Source organism: Cyprinodon variegatus, unplaced genomic scaffold (genome assembly GCF_000732505.1).
Source record: "Cyprinodon variegatus isolate N-32 unplaced genomic scaffold, C_variegatus-1.0 Scaffold359, whole genome shotgun sequence".
NCBI lineage: Eukaryota > Metazoa > Chordata > Actinopteri > Cyprinodontiformes > Cyprinodontidae > Cyprinodon > Cyprinodon variegatus.
Window position 1 is genome coordinate 711,602 of NW_015150812.1, and position 22,310 is coordinate 733,911.

At 39.1% G+C, this 22,310-nt stretch overlaps 1 protein-coding gene across 1 annotated transcript in view; it reads left to right on the top strand.

Annotated features, from left to right (window-relative positions):
* Positions 1-15,437, top strand: part of wdr18 (WD repeat domain 18) — a 24,620-nt gene extending 9,183 nt beyond the window's left edge. Inside the window, exons 5-10 of the mRNA XM_015386185.1 lie at positions 5,259-5,270; positions 5,956-6,087; positions 6,626-6,750; positions 11,571-11,734; positions 15,008-15,076; positions 15,217-15,437. Of these exons, the coding sequence (XP_015241671.1) occupies positions 5,259-5,270; positions 5,956-6,087; positions 6,626-6,750; positions 11,571-11,734; positions 15,008-15,076; positions 15,217-15,345 (631 nt within the window). The 3' untranslated portion in view covers positions 15,346-15,437. The remainder of the gene's footprint in view (positions 1-5,258; positions 5,271-5,955; positions 6,088-6,625; positions 6,751-11,570; positions 11,735-15,007; positions 15,077-15,216) is intronic.
* Positions 15,438-22,310: the final 6,873 nt, after the last annotated feature.

Genomic DNA, 22,310 nt, shown 5'->3' on the forward strand with positions numbered 1-22,310 from the left:
ACACCAACTGAAATATTCATGAAAATATTTCAAGAGCCTTCAGAAAGATAAATGTTCCTGGAATCAGCGAGAGCTAATGATGTCACACATCCCACTACAACCATTTTGCACGTTTTCCACTGATTCCAACTAAAAATTAGTCACTTTGACTTGTCAATTTGCTTCTTTGACTCTTTATAATATCTTCCTCTATTATTTTATGCTGGGCTTATTTGTGTATACAAGCTCAATTTTAGTAAGCTAGCAGTTGGTAGCATTAGCTTACCTATGCATGTGCTCTAGCTTAGTTCCTGGTATTGATTCAGATAGTTCAAATCAATTTGATTTAGATTAGCTAGGCCCCGTTTGATTCTGGTTTCAGTTTGATTTACTGTTCGTTTCAGTTAAAGAAATCTCGCAGTACCAACTACCATAGGCGGTTTTAGGCAACTTTACCAAGTGGGGCCAGTGTTTTTCATAGGGGCAGTGAACAAAAAAAAAAAACAAACAAAAAAAAAAAACACAAGGCAATAGTGCATCATTTAGTATATCAAATGAACCACAAAGCTAAAGTTTCAGACTATGGAATTCATAGAAGAAAACTATGATCCTTTCTTAATCCCTTAGTTTTCTAAATGATTGTTAAAATTTTAAATTAAAAGCTTTAATTGTTCTAGCAGAATCAGTCTGTTATGGTCTCTCTCTCTGATAGCACCTATCTTCATAAGACGGGGTCTTCAAAGTTTTCCAGGCTAAGGACCCAAACTGACGAGGTGGAGCTGGGACCCCATAACTATATATTGTATTAAATTGTGTTATATCAAACTGGTCCTATATTAACTCTATTACATATAATGTAAAAAAAAAAAAAAAAAGTAATTTCCACCTGGGATTATTAAAGTATTTCTGATTCTGATTCCTGGTTGATGGGACAGGTGTTGTAAATTAAACGGTTGAAAGAGCTCCTGTGTGCATTGATGACTGAAAGACATCATCTGCCTCCATTTGGCTGTTTACTACAGAGTGTTGAATTCATGGTAATGTGGATTTGAAGACATTTCATTTTGTGGAAAAAAAAAAAAAATATTGGGGGAATATAAAAAACAAAACAAACAAAAAAGTCTGATCAACCAAAAGTTTTGTGACCCCTATGCAGTACCTCTGTGGACCCCCTAGGGGTCACCGACCCCCTTGAAGACCTGTGTCATAAGTAATAGATTCAATGTTATTTTTTTTAGTATAGCGGCCCATACCACTCCTACTGGCCCTGCTGACCCCTGTCTCAGCAGAACTACCAACCTTATTTTGAGTGTCAGGTCATCTGGTTTACATGCGGGGTGTATCTGAGACGGCATTGAGGAGCGATGAGAGGTCGCTCATTTTGAACATTCAGCAACTAGAGCAGCAGACAGTGGAGTAGGGTTATCTGAACCCCTGCAGCCACATGCTGAGGGTCAGCCAATCAAAGAAGCTGAACCGGGAGCTGATTTTTTCCTCTGAGCTGTGGTAAATAAATCAGAATATCTGCACTGACTAAAGATGTCAAAACCTGCTGGAGAAAAATGCCAAATGTTCTATTTTGCTACTTGCAGTTTTTTACCCCAAACCTAAAAATCATTTAATATTCACTTTCAGCAGCTGGGGATCCCAGACAGTCTCACCAGCTTCAGATAGCTTTTACTGGGGAGTCCCAGTAGCGTGATGAGAAGACAAGAGCAGAATTTTTAGTAGGATCATTATTTTGATGAACTGACTGAACATGATGATGTTTTGGGACGGCCTTTCTCGCTTAAAAAGCAAAGGGAGCCAAGCTGCTCTTCAGATTGCAGCTCAACGCCTGCAGCGGCGAGCCTCCAACGCTTCTGATGCTTTTTTGACACTCCAAACTTGTTTGGTGTGACCGCATCACAATTTCACAAATAATAGAAACTAAATCTAACTTGATGCTTTAGTAAAAACATGAATCTTTACATTAAGAATTGAACCTAGAGCAGTTACATCCATCATTTACGTTTTGTTCATTACGACTTGGCCAACAGGCAGGCTGGGTGAAGAAAGTGGCGACAAACACTCTATTAACTCAAGACGTCACTTAAAATCCTTTGACCGTTTTGCAAAGCTTGAAGGAAAATCAACTCAGATGAGATTTTTAAAACCCAGCACCCCTCCAGCAAAATATCCTTCCTTTTGACCCCGCATAGCCTCTCTCTCTATCTCTAATCTCTATCTCTCTCTCATGCGCTTTCTCTCCTGTACAATTCATCTAACTGCTCACAGCCATCTTGGATTCTCTTCTGTTACTCTGACAGCAGCCATAAAGGAACAAGGCTGTTGGTTGTTGTTCTGCAGGCTACATCATGACCATAGGGCCGCCTTGCTATCAAAGACTCTGCCCCCATTGTGACGCGCTCCATTGTAATGAAAAATTAATCAGACCGAATTGACCTGTCCTGACCCATTAGATACTAATGGAAAACAGGCACCTTAGGTGAAAGATCAAGGTTAGTGTAGAACCTCCTATTGACCCAGGAGTGTTTTGAATGTGGTCTGATTTGGACTTTTGTTTTTCATGTGTTGGCCTGACGGACAAAAGTTTATGTACATTAAAATGAATCAGATTTACAACTTAAAGCAGAACTCTGATTCCAAAGAGATGCTAATGAGCGCAGTGTGCAGTCTGCACTGCATTTCTGAAAAAAACAGGGTTTTTGTTTTTAAGCTTTGATTAGGTGGTTTTTCATTTGCATTGAAATTATATTTGGTAAAACTGCAATGGAAACCCTTTTTATTTTCGTATAGCACAAGCCACGCGATCACCAACTGGACCTAACTGCCTTATAAAAAGACGAAGACCGGATGTAGTTTGAGGACGACTGCTGGAATATGGATAGATATCATGTGTTTGCATCCGCCATCCCATGTTGTTTTCTGAGTTGGTGTGAACAAACGTATTCACGTGTTGTTTTAATTGCATTTTTTATTCAATGGAAATACTGCAAATGAGGAAATTTGCATTGTTTGGAATTAGCAGAATATCGACATAGTTTAACGCACGTTTGTATGGGAAACGCAGCCAGATAGTTGATAGTGAGATTAATTAATCAGCAAATGTCGAAGGTTCTGATCAAGGGCTGCCAGGGAATCTCCCCACAGGGAAACCCTCCTAAATGATGTGAGGACAATATTAGCGCTGATATTATCCTATTTTCTTCCTCATCCTGTGACCTTCAGCATTTTGATCAAAGTCATCAGTGGGAGCCTGCTGCCCTGAGTCCATCCAGCTAGATAAATATTACATTAGCATAAAAGGCGCAGGCTTATAACCCTTGGATTATATTGGCCAACAATTATTGCTCTCCAAATATTCCTTTGAACATGAATAATGGACACAATGATATTACCATGACAAATATGCAAGCTTTGCTTCTGACACTGCAGCAGGAACTTGAGCTGGGATTTGCTTCCAGAACGATCCACACCAATAGCAGAATTCCCAGCAGGAATCGGGAAAACCACAAACCAGCAGACCACAACTGTAAATTTCACCGCATTTAGGTTACATTTACATGAAACAATATTAGGTATCCAACAGGAAAAAAAAAATCAGTGTAAAGATGAAACAGTGTAAACCTGAAAAAATAAAAGACTGACAGACTGGGCTATATGGACTTAAAATATTCTTAGAAATTGTTGTTACTATATTGATAACGATAAAAGAGATGATGAAAACACTTCCTTACTACTTTAGAATCTTTCTAAGGTGGCTGTGACTGTTAGCGTGAGCAGTCGTAGCCCCATAATCACAGATATCACTCCTAATATAAATTACACATTTAAAACTGGTTCTTCAGAGCATTAGCTACATAAAGAAGTATGATTTATATCATGTAAACGTCCAACTGTAATCACACTTAATCATATTCTTTAAATTTGTCAGTGTAAAATAAAAATAAAAATCCAAACAAACCTTTTGATAATTCACTCTTTTTTTGGGAAGTTTTAAAAACTTTTTTTTTTATTTATCTTTTAGATAACAAAATAAAAATTCTTCTAATGACTACATTTATAATGATAATCTATATGGACACTGGATACTCCATCCTGCCCTCCAGATGTAGCACTCTGTGTGCAGACGTGGCAGCATGTGTTCACCATTCTAGAAAAACTCAGCAGACCGAGATGAAACAGATGAAGTCTGAAGGGAACGGGGTTCACATTTTTATTGACTTGCACAGGACAATCAGCAGTGCTCGGAAATCAGACGATTTTTATCATGATCGGCGACCGGCCGGACATTATAAAGACAACTGATTTTAAGTGCCAGTCATTGTGTTGTTGATGGGTTTCTTTCTAAGCAGACATGTATATTCGTCCCACACTTGGTCCAAGTTTGTTTTGGTCAGAGTTGGTCAAACGGGGTGATGAATCACCCGCACAGCAGAGGTAAGGGAGAATAGTATTCTGATCTCAGGTAGGAACAGGGGAGGCCTGAGAGAGCACTATAACCAGAGGCCAGCCTGGAGCTAAGGAACCAGGTAGATCTCTGGGCAGACGGCGCATTGGAGTGAGGAGATACAACAGCTTAAGGGAAGAGCGCTGCAGAAGTCTGGATAAGTTACTGGGGCGAACTAGGCTAACTAAAGAGGTTGAAAGGAGCATAGTTAAAGATTGGATAAGAACGCTGATGGTGGGGGAGAGGATACTGCTGATTGGGAGTAGGACATCAGTACTTTAAAGTAGCCTGCGGGCAAACAGTGTGGCGGAGTGAGGGGAGAAGGCGACTTTTGGTCGGTGTCTAAGCATGACGTATGATGATGAAACAGTCATTCTAGGGTTAAATTAAAACATCATTTTTAAAAGCCACCCACAAACCTAAGAGCATTCCTGCTTCATCCTTGAACATTATTTCCTCCATCTTCCATTTTGATTAAAGGAGGCTCTTCTCCGGGGTCTCTCACTCTAAAACAGGGATCAATTCATGATACTTTCTCATTACCTACATTTTTTAATACCGTACTTGATATTACAATGTCAATGTGCATGAGACAGGAGCTTTCATTAGATAGTAATCTGTAATCGGCCGATACGTATTTTTGTGATCGGTGCTCTGCTCTCAAAATTCTTACTTAGACCATATCTAATTTTAATCGCACCTTCTAGTGTTTTAATGCAAATAAGAAGCTAAACGGGGGCCGTTCTGCGGACGATACACTTATTAAAATTCAGTGAATGAAGCCTAACTACAGAAGAATTTTGTAAACTTTCAGTCAAACCAGCAGTGGTGTTGAAATGTGGGGGACAGAATCCTGGATGTCAGTCAAAGAGCTCCTAACCTCATAATAAATGAGCACACAGGCCTAAATTTGAAACGCGTTAGTGAGAACCCAGCCTACCCGTTCGTGAATCTGATTGCCCTTAGTTTGGCGCCCCCTGCTGGTCTGTGAAAACCCACTGCTGTCAATGGGGCGCCCCCTGCCAGTCAGACTGTTCAGGCCCAAAAAGCTCCTAATAGAAATCCTCTTATTCTATTTCTAGCCGCCCCTTGTGTCTGGGTTGAGGTGGCGCCCCCTGCTGTCTTTAATTACTCAGTCTGAGGTTAATTGCTTCAGCCTGAAAGCTGCTAGATCTGATATTTCCACAGCAAGATGAGGAATGGAGGGGACAGTTCTGAACTTTCGGAGCTCCTGTACTCATCTATTATTTCTGAAAGCTTCCTCTGCTCCCCTAATGTGCTCATGAATTAATTTAAAATATAATCTGGCATCGACACTGTAACAAGACAGCATTTCTGCAGAGAGGCGGGCAGTGTCAGACAAATGGAGCCAGAAATTAACATTAGAAAACACCCGAGTAGAAAACCTGCTGGTTGGGTTTGACTGCAGGCACAGAACACAGTGAAAGCTGCTTGTTCTGTATGATGGGAGAATCTGCACACATGAAGAAGCTGCAGTTACTGAGGTTCTGTTGTTACTGTAGACCTTTTCTTACTGATGATGGAAAACCTTTTTTTTTTTTTTTTTTTTTTTTTTTTGTCTGCCTGCAGAGTCTGAACCGGGAAAAATCCTTCCAGTCCGACAGCGAGGGAAGCCAGGTGTTCCAGGGTCACAGGTGGGACACATGGATGCATTTATGCTCTGTTGCCGTGGATACAGACAGGGTGTCTGCGTGACTCAATGTAGTTCAAGCGGTGGTTCTGCTGAGGTGTTCATGGTGACCTCATATGTCATCTCAAGGCCATTTGCTGTTCAACAGATCATCCAGTCAAATTGATTAAAAATTTTCTATCCAAGTTTATTGTATCGACTCATTGACTCAAATGCAATCCCTCACATTAAGCATACTTGTAGTGACAGTGGAGAGGAAAAACTCCCTTTGAACAGTATGAAACCTCCAGCAGAACCAGGCTCGGTGTGAGCGGCCATCTGCAGAGGCCGACTGTGGTTCAAGGAGACAGAAGCAGAGATACAGAGATTTTGGGTTCTGGTGTCACCTATCTTCTTGTGAACAATAAGTTCTCTGGACCAACCATCCCATACACCTAGTGAAACACCCCTCCATTATAAAAACAGTCTCGATCATCTCCAGAACCAGCTGTTGATGTTCATCCAGGTGGACTGATGTATTGCTATGACCTGGTTCTCCGTAGGAACCTGGTCACGTGTCTCTCCGTCTCAATGGATGGGACTCTACTCCTCTCCGGGTCACACGACGAGACGGTTCGTCTCTGGGACATCCAGAGCCGACAGAGCGTCCGCTGTCTCCAACATAAAGGTAAGACCCCCCCCCCTGTGATGTCAAGTTTAGTTCTCCTTTGTTTACCTGGACCCAGCAGCCATTTGTAGAGAGACTGGTTCAGGGTCATGACCTTTAGCTGAGGCCTGAAGGGATTTTCCTCTGATTGTTGGCTTCATCTTCAGAGGATTTCCTCTGGTCTATAAGTCCAGAACTCAGGCTGAGGTTTTAAGTTCACGCAAAAAGTGAAAGATAAGCCCTTTTTTCTTGAGATAGCTTTAGTTTGCCTCAGTTTGAGCAATTAAAAGATTGTACCAATGGTGCAAGGGGATCAACATTAAAAGCAAGAAATGTATTGTTATTCGCTCGGTTCACCCCCAGCTCAGCTAGCTTTCAGGATTTTTTTTTTATCTACATTGGAGTAATGTGCACTGAACTGATCAAGAGGATATTGCAGGTCCAGCGGGTCGACCTTTTCATACTGAAATAAATGAAGAGCAAGGCTCTGATTGACTCATGGGTCAGGAAATTCTAATCTTCCCTCCTTATTCTCCCATTTCCGACGTCCTCCAGCAGAGCAGCATCCATCGTGCAGCCTTACAGCAGTATTCAAATGTTTACGGAAAACACTGCAAATTTCTCACCCCTGTTTAAATGTATGTAGTCAGAGGAATCTGATGGTGAAAAAAACATTTAAATGTTGCCCAGACGCTTTAAGGATTTGAGCTGCTTGACAGGTCCTCGTGTATAGTTATTGTTCACCAATGCAGCACGAATTACATGGAGATATTAGATGTTTATAAAGACTTCATACTATATAATCTGCCCCCTTTTTTTATTTTATGAAAAAAAAAAAATCAAGATTTTATAAAAAGTAAATACAGACTAAATTCACAAAAAACACTCCATGACTAAATGTCACATTACAATAATAATATGTCGTGGTAAAAAGTTGCAAACTGATTATTCAATCATATGTGGAGGAAGACTTAAAAGGCTGCCATATTGTATAGAAACAATCTAGTTGACTCCTCAGTGAATAGGTTACCCTTTCCAAATGTATGCAGCTATTCACTTTAATTGGGACTGAACATCAGAAGCTGCCCTTTTCTGACCCTAGACCTGAACAGGTCCCGGATGGAGGGAAGGTCAGAGCTGTTAGAGATGAAGCATCCAAGGAAATGAGAAGCAGAAGTGCATGAAGCACTTGTTGCTCTGTGGAGGTTTGGATCTGAATGGACTTCTGTTCACACCTTCTGAGTCTTTCAAACGATGCATCTGATCACCATAAAATTGGCTGATCTTTTAGTAGCAGAAGAACTAAAGCCAACTTAAGTGATTATTTTATATTCAAACTCTAAAAATGTTGTGAATGGACTGGAAAGCCAGGAATACCTTCATGTCACCCACATCTACTAGGGCGCCATTTTTTTATTGCAGTTTGATGGATTTAGTTTGGAGACGACCTTCTTACTTTGAGGCTGATAAACAGCAACATCTCCAAAACTGAAGTTTTTTTTTTCTTCTATCCAGTGTTTGTTTCTGTTTCTAATCATCTGACTTGCTCAGGTCCATGATGTCCAAGCTGTCATTTTGGGTGCTAATGGTTAGGAAATGGACATCAAAGGATAAGACTCGTCATCCTGACATAAGCTCCATCAGCAGTTCTTTATTTTTAATTTTTGTATATATTTTCTATGCTGTTCTACAGCTCTTTGGTTGTAAAGTGATTTGTGAAAAAAATCTGATTATTTTTGTATGATTGTTTGGATCTCCGGCTGCTGGATCCAATCTGACAGCAGAGTGGGAACAGCCAGTTGGCTTTGGAGACTTTAGAAAACATGGCTGACCAGAACCATGTTACAGAACTCCCTCAACCTGTAAGGATGGAGGAGAGTTGGACCGGTTCCTCAGGGTTCTAATCTTTACCACATGGTGAGGATTTCCTGAACAGAACCTTTAAGGTTCTAAAACTGAATCCGATCCAAGCTGTTGGAGTGGACCAGAACTATTTAGGGTACCAGTTACCTGGTGCTTCACCCCAAGGACTGATAACGCTCCACTAGATCCAATTAAGTATTCTGCTCTGGTTTATACCACAGAAAATGGATAAGTCTGATCTGTGCAGTCCACTGGCTGAATTATCTGGACCAGAACCACTTTAGGACCACCAGTAGAATTTCAGTAACAAGGACAGTGGTAATGAACCGGCCCCTAAGGCGTCAAGTCTGCTCTGTTGTGGTGGTCAGCCCACAGTGAAGAATTTATGGTTCTGGATGGAGAGAGGCGACCGGGCCAGAGGCTGCTGTTGAACGGGATTCCCAGTGACACAGCACCACCAGTGTACAGCGGTCTGAGCAGCTCAGACAGCAAAATAATATTTGAAGGCAGGACCCTAATCTTGATAAACTGGCTGAACAGATGAAGTTTTCAGGTGGACATTCTCACTTAAAAACATATGAAAACTACTTTTTACCCACTGATAGCAGCATATGTAGCTGCCATTGTTACAGGCAAAAAAAGGCTAGGGTAGCTCCTCCCAACGCACATCATACCCACTTTTCCAACGCGCAGCTAGAGCTTCTGCAGCATGCAGTCTGGACGTAGCATTAGGGGGTGGTTTGGGATTGGGCCTAACTGTTGGTCCCATGTTGAGTAATTCACATCCTCCAGAACAAGCAGTTCCCCATTAAACCAGAGGGTGGCAGCAGTGATGCTTTCAAGTGGAACATCCAACAACTAAGGCTACGTTCAAACTGCAGCCTGAAGTGACCCAAATCCGATTTTTTTTGCTCATATGTAATCTGGATCTGATCTTTTCATGGCTGTCTGAACAACACGGATCCGATTTTTTTATTTTTTTTTTCCCCAATAGGCCACTTGGCTATGTGGTCCTGGATCCGATACGAATCTGATCTTTTCAGATGCGACCTGTGTCTGAACGATTAGGTCGCATTCATCCGACCTGAACGCCATTAATACCCAACAAAGGTCACTATTCTGGGTCTTGCTATGAAGAAGCGGCAACAAAAACAACAGCTATGGCAGACGATGATGTGGAGAGCAGTATTTATGTTTAACCATCTTGAAAAGACTTAGTTTTTATGTTTGGGAAAGATCGCTAGATGCGCCCCTGCATCACCATCCATGTTTACTTCCGTAGACACAGTACACACTGGCCTGTGACGTCATTGCATCCTCTACTGCGCATGCGGGATGCTTGCGTTGTATGACTGCAGTTCACACAGGAGATCACATAGAAGTCGCATATATTTGGAAATGTGAACGGCAACGCAAAAAAATCGTTTTCACAAAAGAATCGGAATTGAGCATCAAGGCCTGCAGTGTGAACGTAGCCTAATTTGACATTTTATTATATACTTCAACAAAATAAACAACCCTTTCAATTCAAAAAGCCTCTTTTCTCCTAAATTATTGCATAAATAAACAAATAGTGTTTTTAATCCATAATTTCAGTTATTCAACAATCAGATTGGATTAAAGTGATAATAATAATAATAATCCTTTTTTAGAAATCCCAGATATTTTATCTAAATTCTTTTAAAAACTACGTTTACAAGTGTGAACTGAACAGTACAGGAAAATTAATTGCAGCCCAATTCCTCCTGAATAGGCTAATAACATGCATACAACATTGTCTGTAATAGTTTTACTTTGCTGTAAACAGAAGATTACGTTTTGTTTCTAATATTTGCATAAAGCATTGTCATTCAGGGGTTAACATTTGCTATTCAACATTTAGAACATTTAAAACATATAAACCAATAAGGCTTCTTTTTCTCCTTAAGCCATTTACCAAGAGAAACAATCCATGTTCCAACTTGTTTATCGGGGAGTTGTTTAGATTTTCAGACGTAAAGTTGGCTCTAAAGCTTATAATCTGTTTCAATGTAGCTGGCTGAAGATTTTATGCCTCTCTGTAGATGCTTCAGTTAACATCTGGGCTGCTAACGCAAAAGTGGCACTGAAGTGGTTTTTAATACTTCCAGTGGACCAATGCTCGGGTTACTGCTTGTGGGTCAGATTTCAAGGTGTACAAAACAGTGATTACAAAGGTTCCTAATTGGAAATATAAGAGTAATTTATCAAAATTAAGATGTAATGTAAATATGATGTCTATCTAATTAGCAAGGGCTTCATAGTGATTTATTTGGAAAGTTGGATGTCTTGCTCATTCATTATCCTGTTGGGATCAGTGGTGATTATTGACACTGAGCTGCTTCTAGCATCTGTTAGTTTTCGTCCACTCCTATGAAAGTCCTTTGGCTCCGCCACAGGAGAGGACGCAGTGGACAAACTGGACGCTAAGGGACTGAGTCAACTTCAAGCATGGATTTAAGATTAAAAGCTGTTTGGGTCTAGGTTGAGGTTTTTTAGAAGTAAATGTTTCTGTTTTTTTGAAACAAACTAGAAAGATGTATTGTTTTAGAAAACTTGTGATTGTAGTTTTTTGGTATATGATATTAAGTTATTTAAAAAAGCATTCTTTTATATGTGATATACTAATAAAACCAGTAACATACAATGAGAATATTAAGTATAAGTTCATCATTAATATTGCCCAGTGTTTACTGAGAGATTCTCCTTTGGTTGATTCTTGCTTTTATTTTTATTACTGTCATTTTCAGGCCTCTTGGATGATTATTTTTAAGCTGGTTATAAGAAGCTAAACTTATCAATATCATCTATAACTTCAATAAAACCAATGGACTGATCGATAAACCAACCAATGCCCTGATCAGTAACCTATTTACAACTTTGTACGAAGCAAAATGCCAATGAATGAACAAATCCAAGAACGATTCCCACTGTGACATCACTTCCTGTCATGTGTTCAGGTCCCGTGACAAACGCGATCATCATGTCTGTGTCAGCGAACATGTTCCTGCCTGACAGTCGGCCTGCCGTGCCGCTGCCGCGCTTCAGTCGACACCTCCTCACCGCCGAGGGGAACGACGGTGAAGCAGGGGAGGTTTGTGTTCGCCCCGCCCTTCACATACAGGTGAGCGTGCAGTTGGATTATCTTCTATTTAATTGTAGTTTAATGATTTTATTCTGGATTTCATTTAAACCTAAGTTAAAGTTTTAGTTCATTTTGATTTGAGTTAGATTTATTTTACAGTTTATTCTAAGTTTTTTGTTATTATCATGTTTTCATTTTGACAGCAGGTTTATTTGCTTCACATTTGGAAGGTGAAGCTGATCTTTAGTTTGGTTAAGTTAATTCATTTGGATGAATATTTTATGTCTTTGTACATTTTTTAAAAGTAGCAATAACCTGGAATTATACATATACAATCCTTCTGAAATTGTCTTTAAATTCATTGAATGATTTTTTTTTAGGAAGAAAAAAAATTAACGAGCATTCAGACCCTTTTTATACACCTTTTTTTTTCTTGCAAGGTATCAGAATTTGAGCTGTGTGTATGAGCCTTCTTGTGGATGTAGCGTTAGCAACATTAGCAGTTAGCCATGGTTTGTTTACTGTAGCTTCCTATGCGATAAAAGTTACACAAGCAGCAACACGTGTTGACAGCGTGCAGGTGGGAGCCTGATTGGTGGAATAGAGACAGGAGTGGAGATAGCAAGGGGCGCTAATGTTAGCACTCTCCACTATTGATGTCAGTCAAGGAGGAGGACCAAAATGGTGCCTTGTGGCGAGGGCCCTCTGGTGGATTGGCCATAAAGAGCAACATGCAAAAAGCGAAACAAGCCACTACAGATTTTCGCACAGGTTTTAATCGAAGATGAGACGATGTGGCTCTTTACAAGGAACTCCATGAGGAACACTGTGTTGGTTCAAAGTCATCTATCTCATTCCAAAACACTGAGGGAGGCTGTTTAACTTACAGCAACAGTGCAGTACTGCCAGCTGCTTTTAGGGTTTATTGTTTATTTATTTAGATCCCCATTAGCTACTGAGTCAAAGCAGTAGCTGTTCTTCCTGGGGTCTCAAAGCTGAGTAACAATGAAACCAAATACAAAAATACACACACAGCAATACAACTTCATAAACATATATATATAACATACACATAACATAGTATAAGCTATTCTATGTACAAAACATGACCAATCTCTGGGTATTATGTAAATTACAAAACATTTCAGTCACTAGTGCTCATTATGAATTACTTATTTCCATAAACGTTGCAGTCACTCCAAAGTTAATAAATATAGTCTAAGCCTTTTGGAAAAGCTACCATTGTACATCTCTGAAATCAAGAATTAATGTACATGGGTTATGAGACCTAATTTTATCTTTAATTGTCTTAAAAGATAAATCATTGTTTGACTTAAAAGTTGTATCTTTTTGTAAATTCTTAACTTTCTTTGTAAAGTAGTCTCCTAGATAATTCGCCATATCAGCAGGTTTAGTCATAAAAATGTCCCCAGCATCTAAAAATGTTGGTACAGATTCAGCTCTTCGTCCTGTTAATTGGTTTAATATATTCCATAATTTATTCCGGTCTGAGTTTACTTCCTCTAATTTGTATTTGTAATACAGCCTCTTTTTTGTTATGTTTAATTTTGTAACATAATTTCTTAATTGGTTGTACCTTTCCCATAATGCATTATCCTCTCCTGAGTGTGCCTCTGACTTTAATTGATGTTTTTAAGTTTAAGGGTGGGCTACACCTGGAAGTTACAGCAACATGTAAAGCATTTCTTCAGAGAATCCTCCTCCAGATCAAACTTCTGAGGGAAAGTGTCTAGTGTAGGAATAAAATGGAGATGAAAAGCCATTTCATCTCCATTTTGAAAAAAACAAACAGGAAGATGACATAAGATAAAAAGATATAACAGAATGAACAATGTTGAGATAATCATAATCAGGAACAAATATGTTTTTGGATATCTGAGATCTAAACTCACTTTGCAAAGGAAGAGAAACCTCTTTAAAATACACGCAGACACATTGTGTACCTGCCTGAGGTACCAGGATTCTGTACATGGTTGCATCTCAGCAGTCAGCCTGCTGGACCTCTGTCTGTTTCACTCAAGTCTTGTTTTAGAGAGAAAGATTTCAGATCAAGGAAACGGAGCAGAAAAACAAACCTGAGATAAAACATGCACTAATTTCCCTTATAAACGTCTTTAAAACTAGCCCCAAAGGTCAGTTTACTGTCGATAACTGCATTCATCTGCAGATATTTATATGTGTAACGCGTCCACGGTCTGACCCTTTAAAAAAGGTACCTCCCCTCCCTGAGGGAGTTTTCTGACATCGATTAGCAAGGCCTTGTTCTTTGTTTTATTTATGTGAAAAAAAAATCGATTCATCACACCACTGAGCAAAGTTGTCAACCACGGGGCTGATTCATCTACGTACTCTCTGATAAATCTGTCCTCCTGCTGCAGCCATGCATGTTTGTGTGGAGGATAGAAAAAGGAGGTGACACAACCATCCCTGCAGGAAGCCGTTCAGTCTGAGGTCCACCTCACATTAAAACCTGACCTGAGAGACCATCTAGTAAACTGGGTCGGCCTTTCTGTCTCAGCACTTGACTGGTTTAAATCCTGCCATATTGGCTTTATTGTTTACATCACAGATCACAAAAATCATGTGGCGTTCTCCAAGGGTCCGTCTTGGGGCCCCAACTATTCAGTATTTACATGCTCCCATGAAATCAGATTGTATTCAGTCCAATTTTCTTTTCTTTTCTTTCTAAATCATGTTATTCATTTTATAATCATCTTATTTGGAATTATTCATTCACTAGAATTCATGTTTGACCTTTTGTCTAGTTTGTTTTTTTCATGTGTGTTGAACTGTCTCTTTACTAAAATCTGCTATATAAATAAACTCACGTTACCAATTCAAATATAAAGCTGAATGGTGTTTAAAGCAGATGAAAAACTGATCATTAAAAGCCACCCATGAGTTTCCTTGTCCTCTGCATGTTTAAAAAGCAGGTTCATAAGTTTAACTTTAGAGTCAAAGCTCCATCAGCGTTATAGATCTATGCCTCACGCTGTTGCTAGGTGACAGAAGTAACAGCGAGGTAAGGGCTGGGTGGGCGGATGAGGACTAGACTGTCCCAATTCCCAGCTGATGGCTTCCAGCCTTCATAGTTCCTGCAGTCATTTAGCCCCACAGTTTGGACACGTCCTAATGCCTATTTTTTGTTTGTCGATGTCTGAACCAGATTTAAATTTACTTCTCTTTGCCTTAAAACTGCATTCTGTAGATTTTCTAACCCAAATTTTTTGACCTGTCAGGTTTCCTGACTGTGTTTCGGTGCTTATATTTTTACCTACTTCCTGTTTTCAGGAGGAAGAGGAATCCTACCTGCAGAAAGCCAACAGGTTGTACTCCCTTATGTGCGCCGTGAACGACAAGGTGAGCGGGGGCTGCGCTTCAGGAGTTTAGTGTTCCGGTTCTGATCTGTTGAAGCTCTGTTTCTGTTCCCCCTATGATGAATTAAAAACGGCATAGATGCTTGTATATCAGGTTCTGAGCCGCTCTCTGATTTGTTGCAGACGGTGGTCGGTGACGGTGAAAACACGAAGGCTCGGGTTGCAGAGCTGGAAGAAGAAGTTCAGAATCTGAAAAAGGTCAACAAGGATCTGTTTGAGTTTTCTTCTCAGCTGCTCACCAAGCCCACATAACCACAAAGACTCACAAAGAACTACACGGACCCACAGAGAACCACAGAAAACCACACAGACACACACTGACACACGCATCTTTTGTTACAAAATAAAAAATGTTTAAAAAAAAAAAAAAAGCTGTCTGACTTTTTCCTTCAGACTTTCTTAGTGCTTCCTCCCCACCTAACCAACAGTAAACTAGAAACTAAGCTGTTCTGGCTTTACAGGTTAGAACCCTTCATCTATGGTTCATTCCAGGTAATAAAAACTTAATTTCAGTTATAAGTCTCTGGCTTTAAACTAAGCACTAAATACCAATCAGACCGACGGTTTGGTGCCAGCCTGGTCTTAGGCTAGTTTCTTTTTTACCATCTTTGACCATTTTTAGACGGGTTGCCTGGTTTTGGTTTTTTAACACAGTGGAATCAAATAAGTGGCTCATTATCGGGCCTTTGGCAAACCTGATGGCATGCTGAGGAGGTAAGAGTCACTTGAATTAGCTGTGTTGGAGCAGGGATGCACAAAAACCCGTAGGAGTGTGGAGGTTGAGGAACAGGGTTGGAGACACATGATCTAGATCAGGGACGTCAAACTGGTTCCAGAAAGGGCCGTGTGGCTGCTGGTTTTCTTTACAACCAAGCAATAGCACACCAGACTCCATTCACCTCATCAAGTCATCATGTTAAGACTGGACTCAGTTAATGAGAGGACTGGAGTTTAAGGGACCTTTAACATCAGTTTAAACAAATTAACCTATAATAGGCATAGGTCATATGCACTGACAATCGTGATGACGATAAAATTGAGGATTAAAATGATTAAATAAAAAAACTTCTTTGCAGTCTCTTAGGTAATTGTTTGGCTGTTGCTGCGTACCACAGCAATCATAGGCCCAACATTACAAATTATACTCTTGAAGAATATATGTTTAAATTTGGCTTCTTCAGAGCGATAGTTACATAAAAATATATGATTATGTCAGTAATAAACACATTCTGAAAAATAGGAAAAAAATTGCACAAAAAAAAAATTCTGACAAATCACCAAGTTTCTGAAAATTTTATAATGCATTTTTTGAATGATAATTTACTAGAAACTTACCATGATAATAATAAAATAAATGCCAGCCCCTACTATGTTGGATATAAGTTGTTATAAAATTTTTTACAATATATTAAATATATTTAAAAATTTTCTGTAAAAAAAAAAAAAAAATACCATAGACGTCCTCTTCAGGCAGTTTAATTCAACATAAAATTCGTTTTAAACTCTATTCTAATGTTTTGCCGATAATGTTAATGTGAATTCTCCTGAAACCAAGAAGGAACCTGGAGAAAAACATGAGCAGCAGCTCCTTCACTGCCTCTAAGATGACTGAATAAGCTTCTCATTAAATATAAAAAAAAGCAATGTGAGTTTCTGTTTACCTTCTCATTATAAAGATTATTTGAAGTAACAGTCAATTATCTCAAAGCCCTTTAGCTCTTTACTTATGAGGGTCAATAAACACAGTTCCACACTGTGAACTAGAACAAGTCGGCAGTTACTTTCTAAAGAAATGCTCTGATTAGTTCATTAGAACGGTTCTCTTCGGTGACGTCAATTTCACCGATCATTATGCTGCTGTGTTGTGGTTCATTAACTGAATTAACAGTTGTTATTCCTCAGAGTAGTTGCAGCACACTATTAGGCAAAGCATCAAGTGCCACTGCATATTCCCTGGGGGTAAGAGGAAGTTTAAACTTGGATGGAAATATATTGTTTGTCAGGAGATTTCCATTGACATTTAGAAGCTGAACCACTAATAAATTACCATTTTCCACCCGGTTTTTAATGTAAATTGACCTTTTCTTATAAATGATATTTTCATTGTTTCATATTTAATATGAAGTTGGGGGGGAAATGATGTTTGTATGCAAGTTTCCATGCCAAGGGGGCTTGTTGAGGAAAAGCAGGCAATTTTAGCAATTTTATAATTACATTTTAGCAAGAAGTCCACTCATTAATTTTAAGATATGTTTGGTAAAAGTGTTCCAGATTGTTGCATTTTCTTTTAATAAGTTTGTTAAATGTCTCACTTTAAAGGAAACATTTAAGCATTGGATTTTTTGTTTTTATATAAAACCAAAAACTATTTTATCAGCTTTTTTAGATTCACCTTTAGTGTTTCTAATGATAAAGATGCTAATACCTGGAAACTCCCTTAGCATAATATTCTACCATTTAGTGACAGCTGCCTTAGCCTTTCTGTTCGACTGTGGGACCAAAATTAAATGAGTTACATAATGTATTTTCCAAATTATTCCATAACATGTAATATTATGTTTCACTGGTATTACTTGATGCAAATTGGATTCTTTAAGGAGAAACAAAACAGATTTATTCAAGTTGATCTTTAATCCCGACTTCAAGCAACTGCCTTACTCGCCTCATGCACATTAGATATGAAAAACACAATGTCATCAGCCAACAATTTTAATTCATTCTCCATTGCAAAGTACCATGAAAAGGTCCCTTTTTCATATGTGGTGCCATAATTTGTGTTACCAGAAGAAAAAGAAATGGGCTTAATGGGCGGGCTTGTCTAATCCTGCGTCTGATTTGTCTAATCTTTCAAATCAGATTGTTGTTCTCTAATAATATCTAGTTTTAGCCTTTTAGCAAAATAATCTCAGCATCATTATTCATAAGACTAATTTGTGTCCAATGTTACGAATTGAATTTATTTTTTGTAGGTTTTGGAATCAATGTAATTAAGCTTTGATGATGAGGTGGAATTTGTTCTCCACTGTTGCCTCTTTAAACAGTTTGATTATTAATAATTGATATAATTTACAGATTATTCTGTCATTTCCAGGGCAGTTCTTATTTCTAACACAGCCAATGGATTAACAGCTTAAACACAGATTCCCTCGTCACCGGTTTTTATGAAGTTCTCATAAATGCAATTAGCTTCCTCTTGTTTTTTTTTAGCTTTCCTTCTTAATGGGGGAGTGGCAGCCTAGTGGTTAGGGCATAGAGCTTGGAATACTGAGGTTCTGAGATCAAGCCCCACTCCCACAGACTGTCACTCTGGGTCTCTGAGCAAGACCCTTAACCCCCTTTTTCTCCCCAGGCGCCCCACAATGGCAGCCAACTGCCATCCCTCTCTGGGTTAAATGCAGGGGTTAATTTCTCCAACATGAGTTCAATAAAGTTCAATTATTTTTATTGTTTGCCACTAAGAAATGTTTCCATGTCATTTTCATCCTCTGGGTCTCATTTTATAGTTTTTGGTAAAAATGTGTCACTTTTATTGTAATGTTGGGTGTTCTTTCAGCTCCTGTTCAGTTAATTTTTTTTTCTAAGATAGCATCATTATATTGGTAACTATTTTGGTTTCTCTCTTTATTTTTTAGGACCAGTCTTTTTTTCCATTCTTAAAACATATTTCTAACATCAAATTTTAACAATTTCCAACATTTTCCAAACTGATTAAACAGAATTGCCTGCATCCAATACTTGATGAGTCTCAATTTTTCAGTTTTAAAATCTTTGTCAAATAGTGTTATTTAATTTCCAGTATTCTTATCCTGCATTTGTCTGCCTAACTTAATATCAATCTTAATAATGGCAGCTTTGCGGTCTATTAGAATGGTTCCTTCAGCTGAGGTGTCAACACCCTTATCTTAACTATCCGAAGAGCTGAGCCACAAATCAATGCAAGACTGTTGAGTTCTGTCTCATTGCTCCATGTTTTTATCCAAGCGTCTACTGCTGCAAATATCCATTATTCTCATTCTGTTACAAATAGGATTTAATTCAGCTGGAGGTGGATTTCTGGGTGGAAGTCTAAGTTATCCTCCATCATTGTATTAAAATCACCACATAAGATTTTAGCTGCAGGGAATTAGATTAGCATTTCTGTAATTCTTGCTCCCAGATTAAAAAATTAAATGATTGTTTTGCTGTTTATTGTTAAATCCATATGTGTTAACAACTAGAAACTAGATGACATGCATAAGCAAACCTTTAACATCTGCCATAGAATAGCTGCTCAGGCTTATTTTCTATTTGCTAAAAAAACTAGATCTGTTGACCCCACTGATTCTTCAATAATGATTCTGAATCATGCTTTCTGAATTAAATAAAAAACCAGCACCCTTGTTTTTACAGTACAAAAATAAAACTTTCCTCTTTAAATTATTTCTAACACCCCTGGCTTTACCAAAAAGAATAGAAGTGGACATTTGTAAAAAAAATAGTTCACACATGTCCCTAAAGAAGAATGACAGTAAATGCCTTCGACTGATCATTGCGTCCTGGTTACTCTGCCACAGGGATATGTGTCTGGTAGGCGTACATGACTTTCACCTGGTCAGTGAGATTTGTTTCGCCCCACCAGTAATCATATTTTTATTTCAATTCCATTGATATAGAGATTTCTCGGTCTGCAGCTGTCATGTCCTCTTTAAAGTTCTGAACAAAAACCTTCTGGTCACGGGCCATGGTGGTGGATTCAATCTTTCTACACATTGGTGAAGGTTGCCAATCCTGTACAAGACATCTATTGCTGCCATCCCCATCCTGGCATTCCATATCTGGTAGTGCAGCCTTACAGATGTCCTGAATTTCCTTTTAAATATTTCCCTCTTTGCTGCTTCCCGGAACGCCATGTATTTGGAGGTCGAGTTATCTGCATTAATGGTCTGCCTTAATGACTTTGTTCTTGAGATCGTTCACTTTTCCCCAACAGTTCACACTGTTTCTGAAGTGCAATGCTTTGATTTTTAGCACCATAACTTCTTGACGGTAGAATTCTGGTGATTTCTTCAATCCCTCCATTTGTAGAGTGTTGTCAGTTGTGTCAGTTTGATCTGCTCTCTCATTGATGTTCTGAGTGACTGCGAAGGTGATGGTGTTCTCAACAAATCGGCTTATATCGAGTTTCACTCCTTGCTTTCTTGTTTTACTGGTTTGCTAGGTGAAGAAAAGGAACCCCTACCATCCTGTCCAGCATCCATGTCCTCCAGTTGAGTCGTCTTTGTTTTTCCAGTTAGCCATCCCCAATCCTCCTGCAATTCAGAGGTTGAAGTGTGGTTGAAATATTTACTTAGTACCCTATCTTGCTAATTTATTTACTTTTGAATACTTGTTGACAATGATTTTCTATTTAAAAAGCTGTTCATCTATTTTCGGCTCTGTCTTAAAGTTCGTCTCATCTCACCATCTTGGTTCGGCGCATGAAAATAACTTTTTAGCAAAGTGCTTTACTGCCAACCCACTGTTAAGGAGTGTAACAGCTTCATATGTAACTTCAGATGTGTAGTAGTAGATTTGTCATACTTAAAGATCTGCCGTTTGTAGTTTTACAGAGTTTTAACTTGCATTGGTAGCTTCTAAACTTACTGTATATTCTCACAGATGAAACATCTAATATCACATATATGTATGAGTTGATAACAATGAACAAATGAGTATCATTTCTAGACATTTACTGACTCAGACTTTCAAATTTAGACACCAGCTCATACTTTTTTATTGACAGTTATGTTAGCTCATAAGGTGGGATGGTTTGTGCTTTATTTGGCTTTTTCAGATTGCGGAATGATCTGTTTTCAGATTAATCGTATCTAAAGGTGGGTTTGGAATCAAAGGGAACTATTCCTACATCATCACGTGTCCTTGAGCTGAACCAAGGCCCTCAGGGCAGCTGGGTGCCAGTTTATAGATAGAATAGTCCTAGATCCCTGCCCATGCACTGCAAAAAAATGTAAATCTAAATGAGTCATTTTTTCTTAAAATAAGTGCATTTTATCCTGATTTGAGGAGGTAAATGAGACACTTTGCCAATGAAACAAGACCATTTACATTTGAAATAAGAAAAATCAATTGCATTGTCTTATTTCTGTTGGGATCCTCAGGCTTGCCCACCAGAGGGCGCCGAGGATCCTCTTCTGCTCTTTTGTTGTTTTCTTTCAGGACTGGAGTTACTGTTGGGATCTGGAGATTACCTTCTGTCTCCAGCAGAGTGCGCTGTGGGTCTCCTAGGGCTGCAGTCTTCCAGCACACCTGTTATGGATCTACTCATCAGGAGATCTCCCCTTTATAAGCTCCTGCCAGACCTTGCTTCCACGCCGCAGTGTTGATCTTAGTTTGGAAACCTGTCTCTGGTCTGAAGCTCTGGGTGAGCTTAACCTGCTAATCATCCCTGGTGAGCCAACCTGAAGATTCCTATGTGGAATTAACCTGAAGACTCCTATGTGGAGTTTACCTGATGATTCCTAAGTGGAGTAAACCTAAACATTTCCTATGTGGATATCCCCTGCTGTTCTCAGTGAAGAGCTGGAAGCTCAGATCAAGGTCAGCTATGCTAAGTCTGAAGCTAGATGCTTTAGCTCCTCATGAACTCTGCTAACCAACAGTCTCTAGTCCCAGTCAAGACTTCTGTGAACCAGCCCAAACCAGTTCCAGATCAGTTCATATTCGTGTGTTTTTTGTGAAACCTTAATAAACTCTGTTGAACTTTTATCCAGCCTCCGTGTGTGCTCTGCATTTTGGGCTAGCTCAGATACCCATCATGACAATTTCAAGTGCATATTATCTAATTGACTTATTTTAAGTGTAAAAATACTAATTCCATTGACAAACTATCTTATTTACCTGCTCAAATTAAGGGTAAATACACTTGATTTAAGACATTTTTTACTTAATTTCAGATCATTTTTGCAGTGTGGGTCACTGTCTGTTTCTAAGAGGCTTTCCCAGTCAGTGACACACCAACTCAGAATCTGACACTCCTAACTGGCAGCTCCATAGTCAGAAAGGTGGATTTAGAGACACCAGGGGACCAGGTGACATAAAATCCCATCTGAAACTGCTGCCAAAGAATGAGATAAATACTGTACGACTGTTGTTGACTCTAGTGGTTAAGATCCACGGTTACGGCAATCAGAGTTTCACTAAAATCAGTCTTTCTTTGGTGTGTAATTTTGCCAAAACAA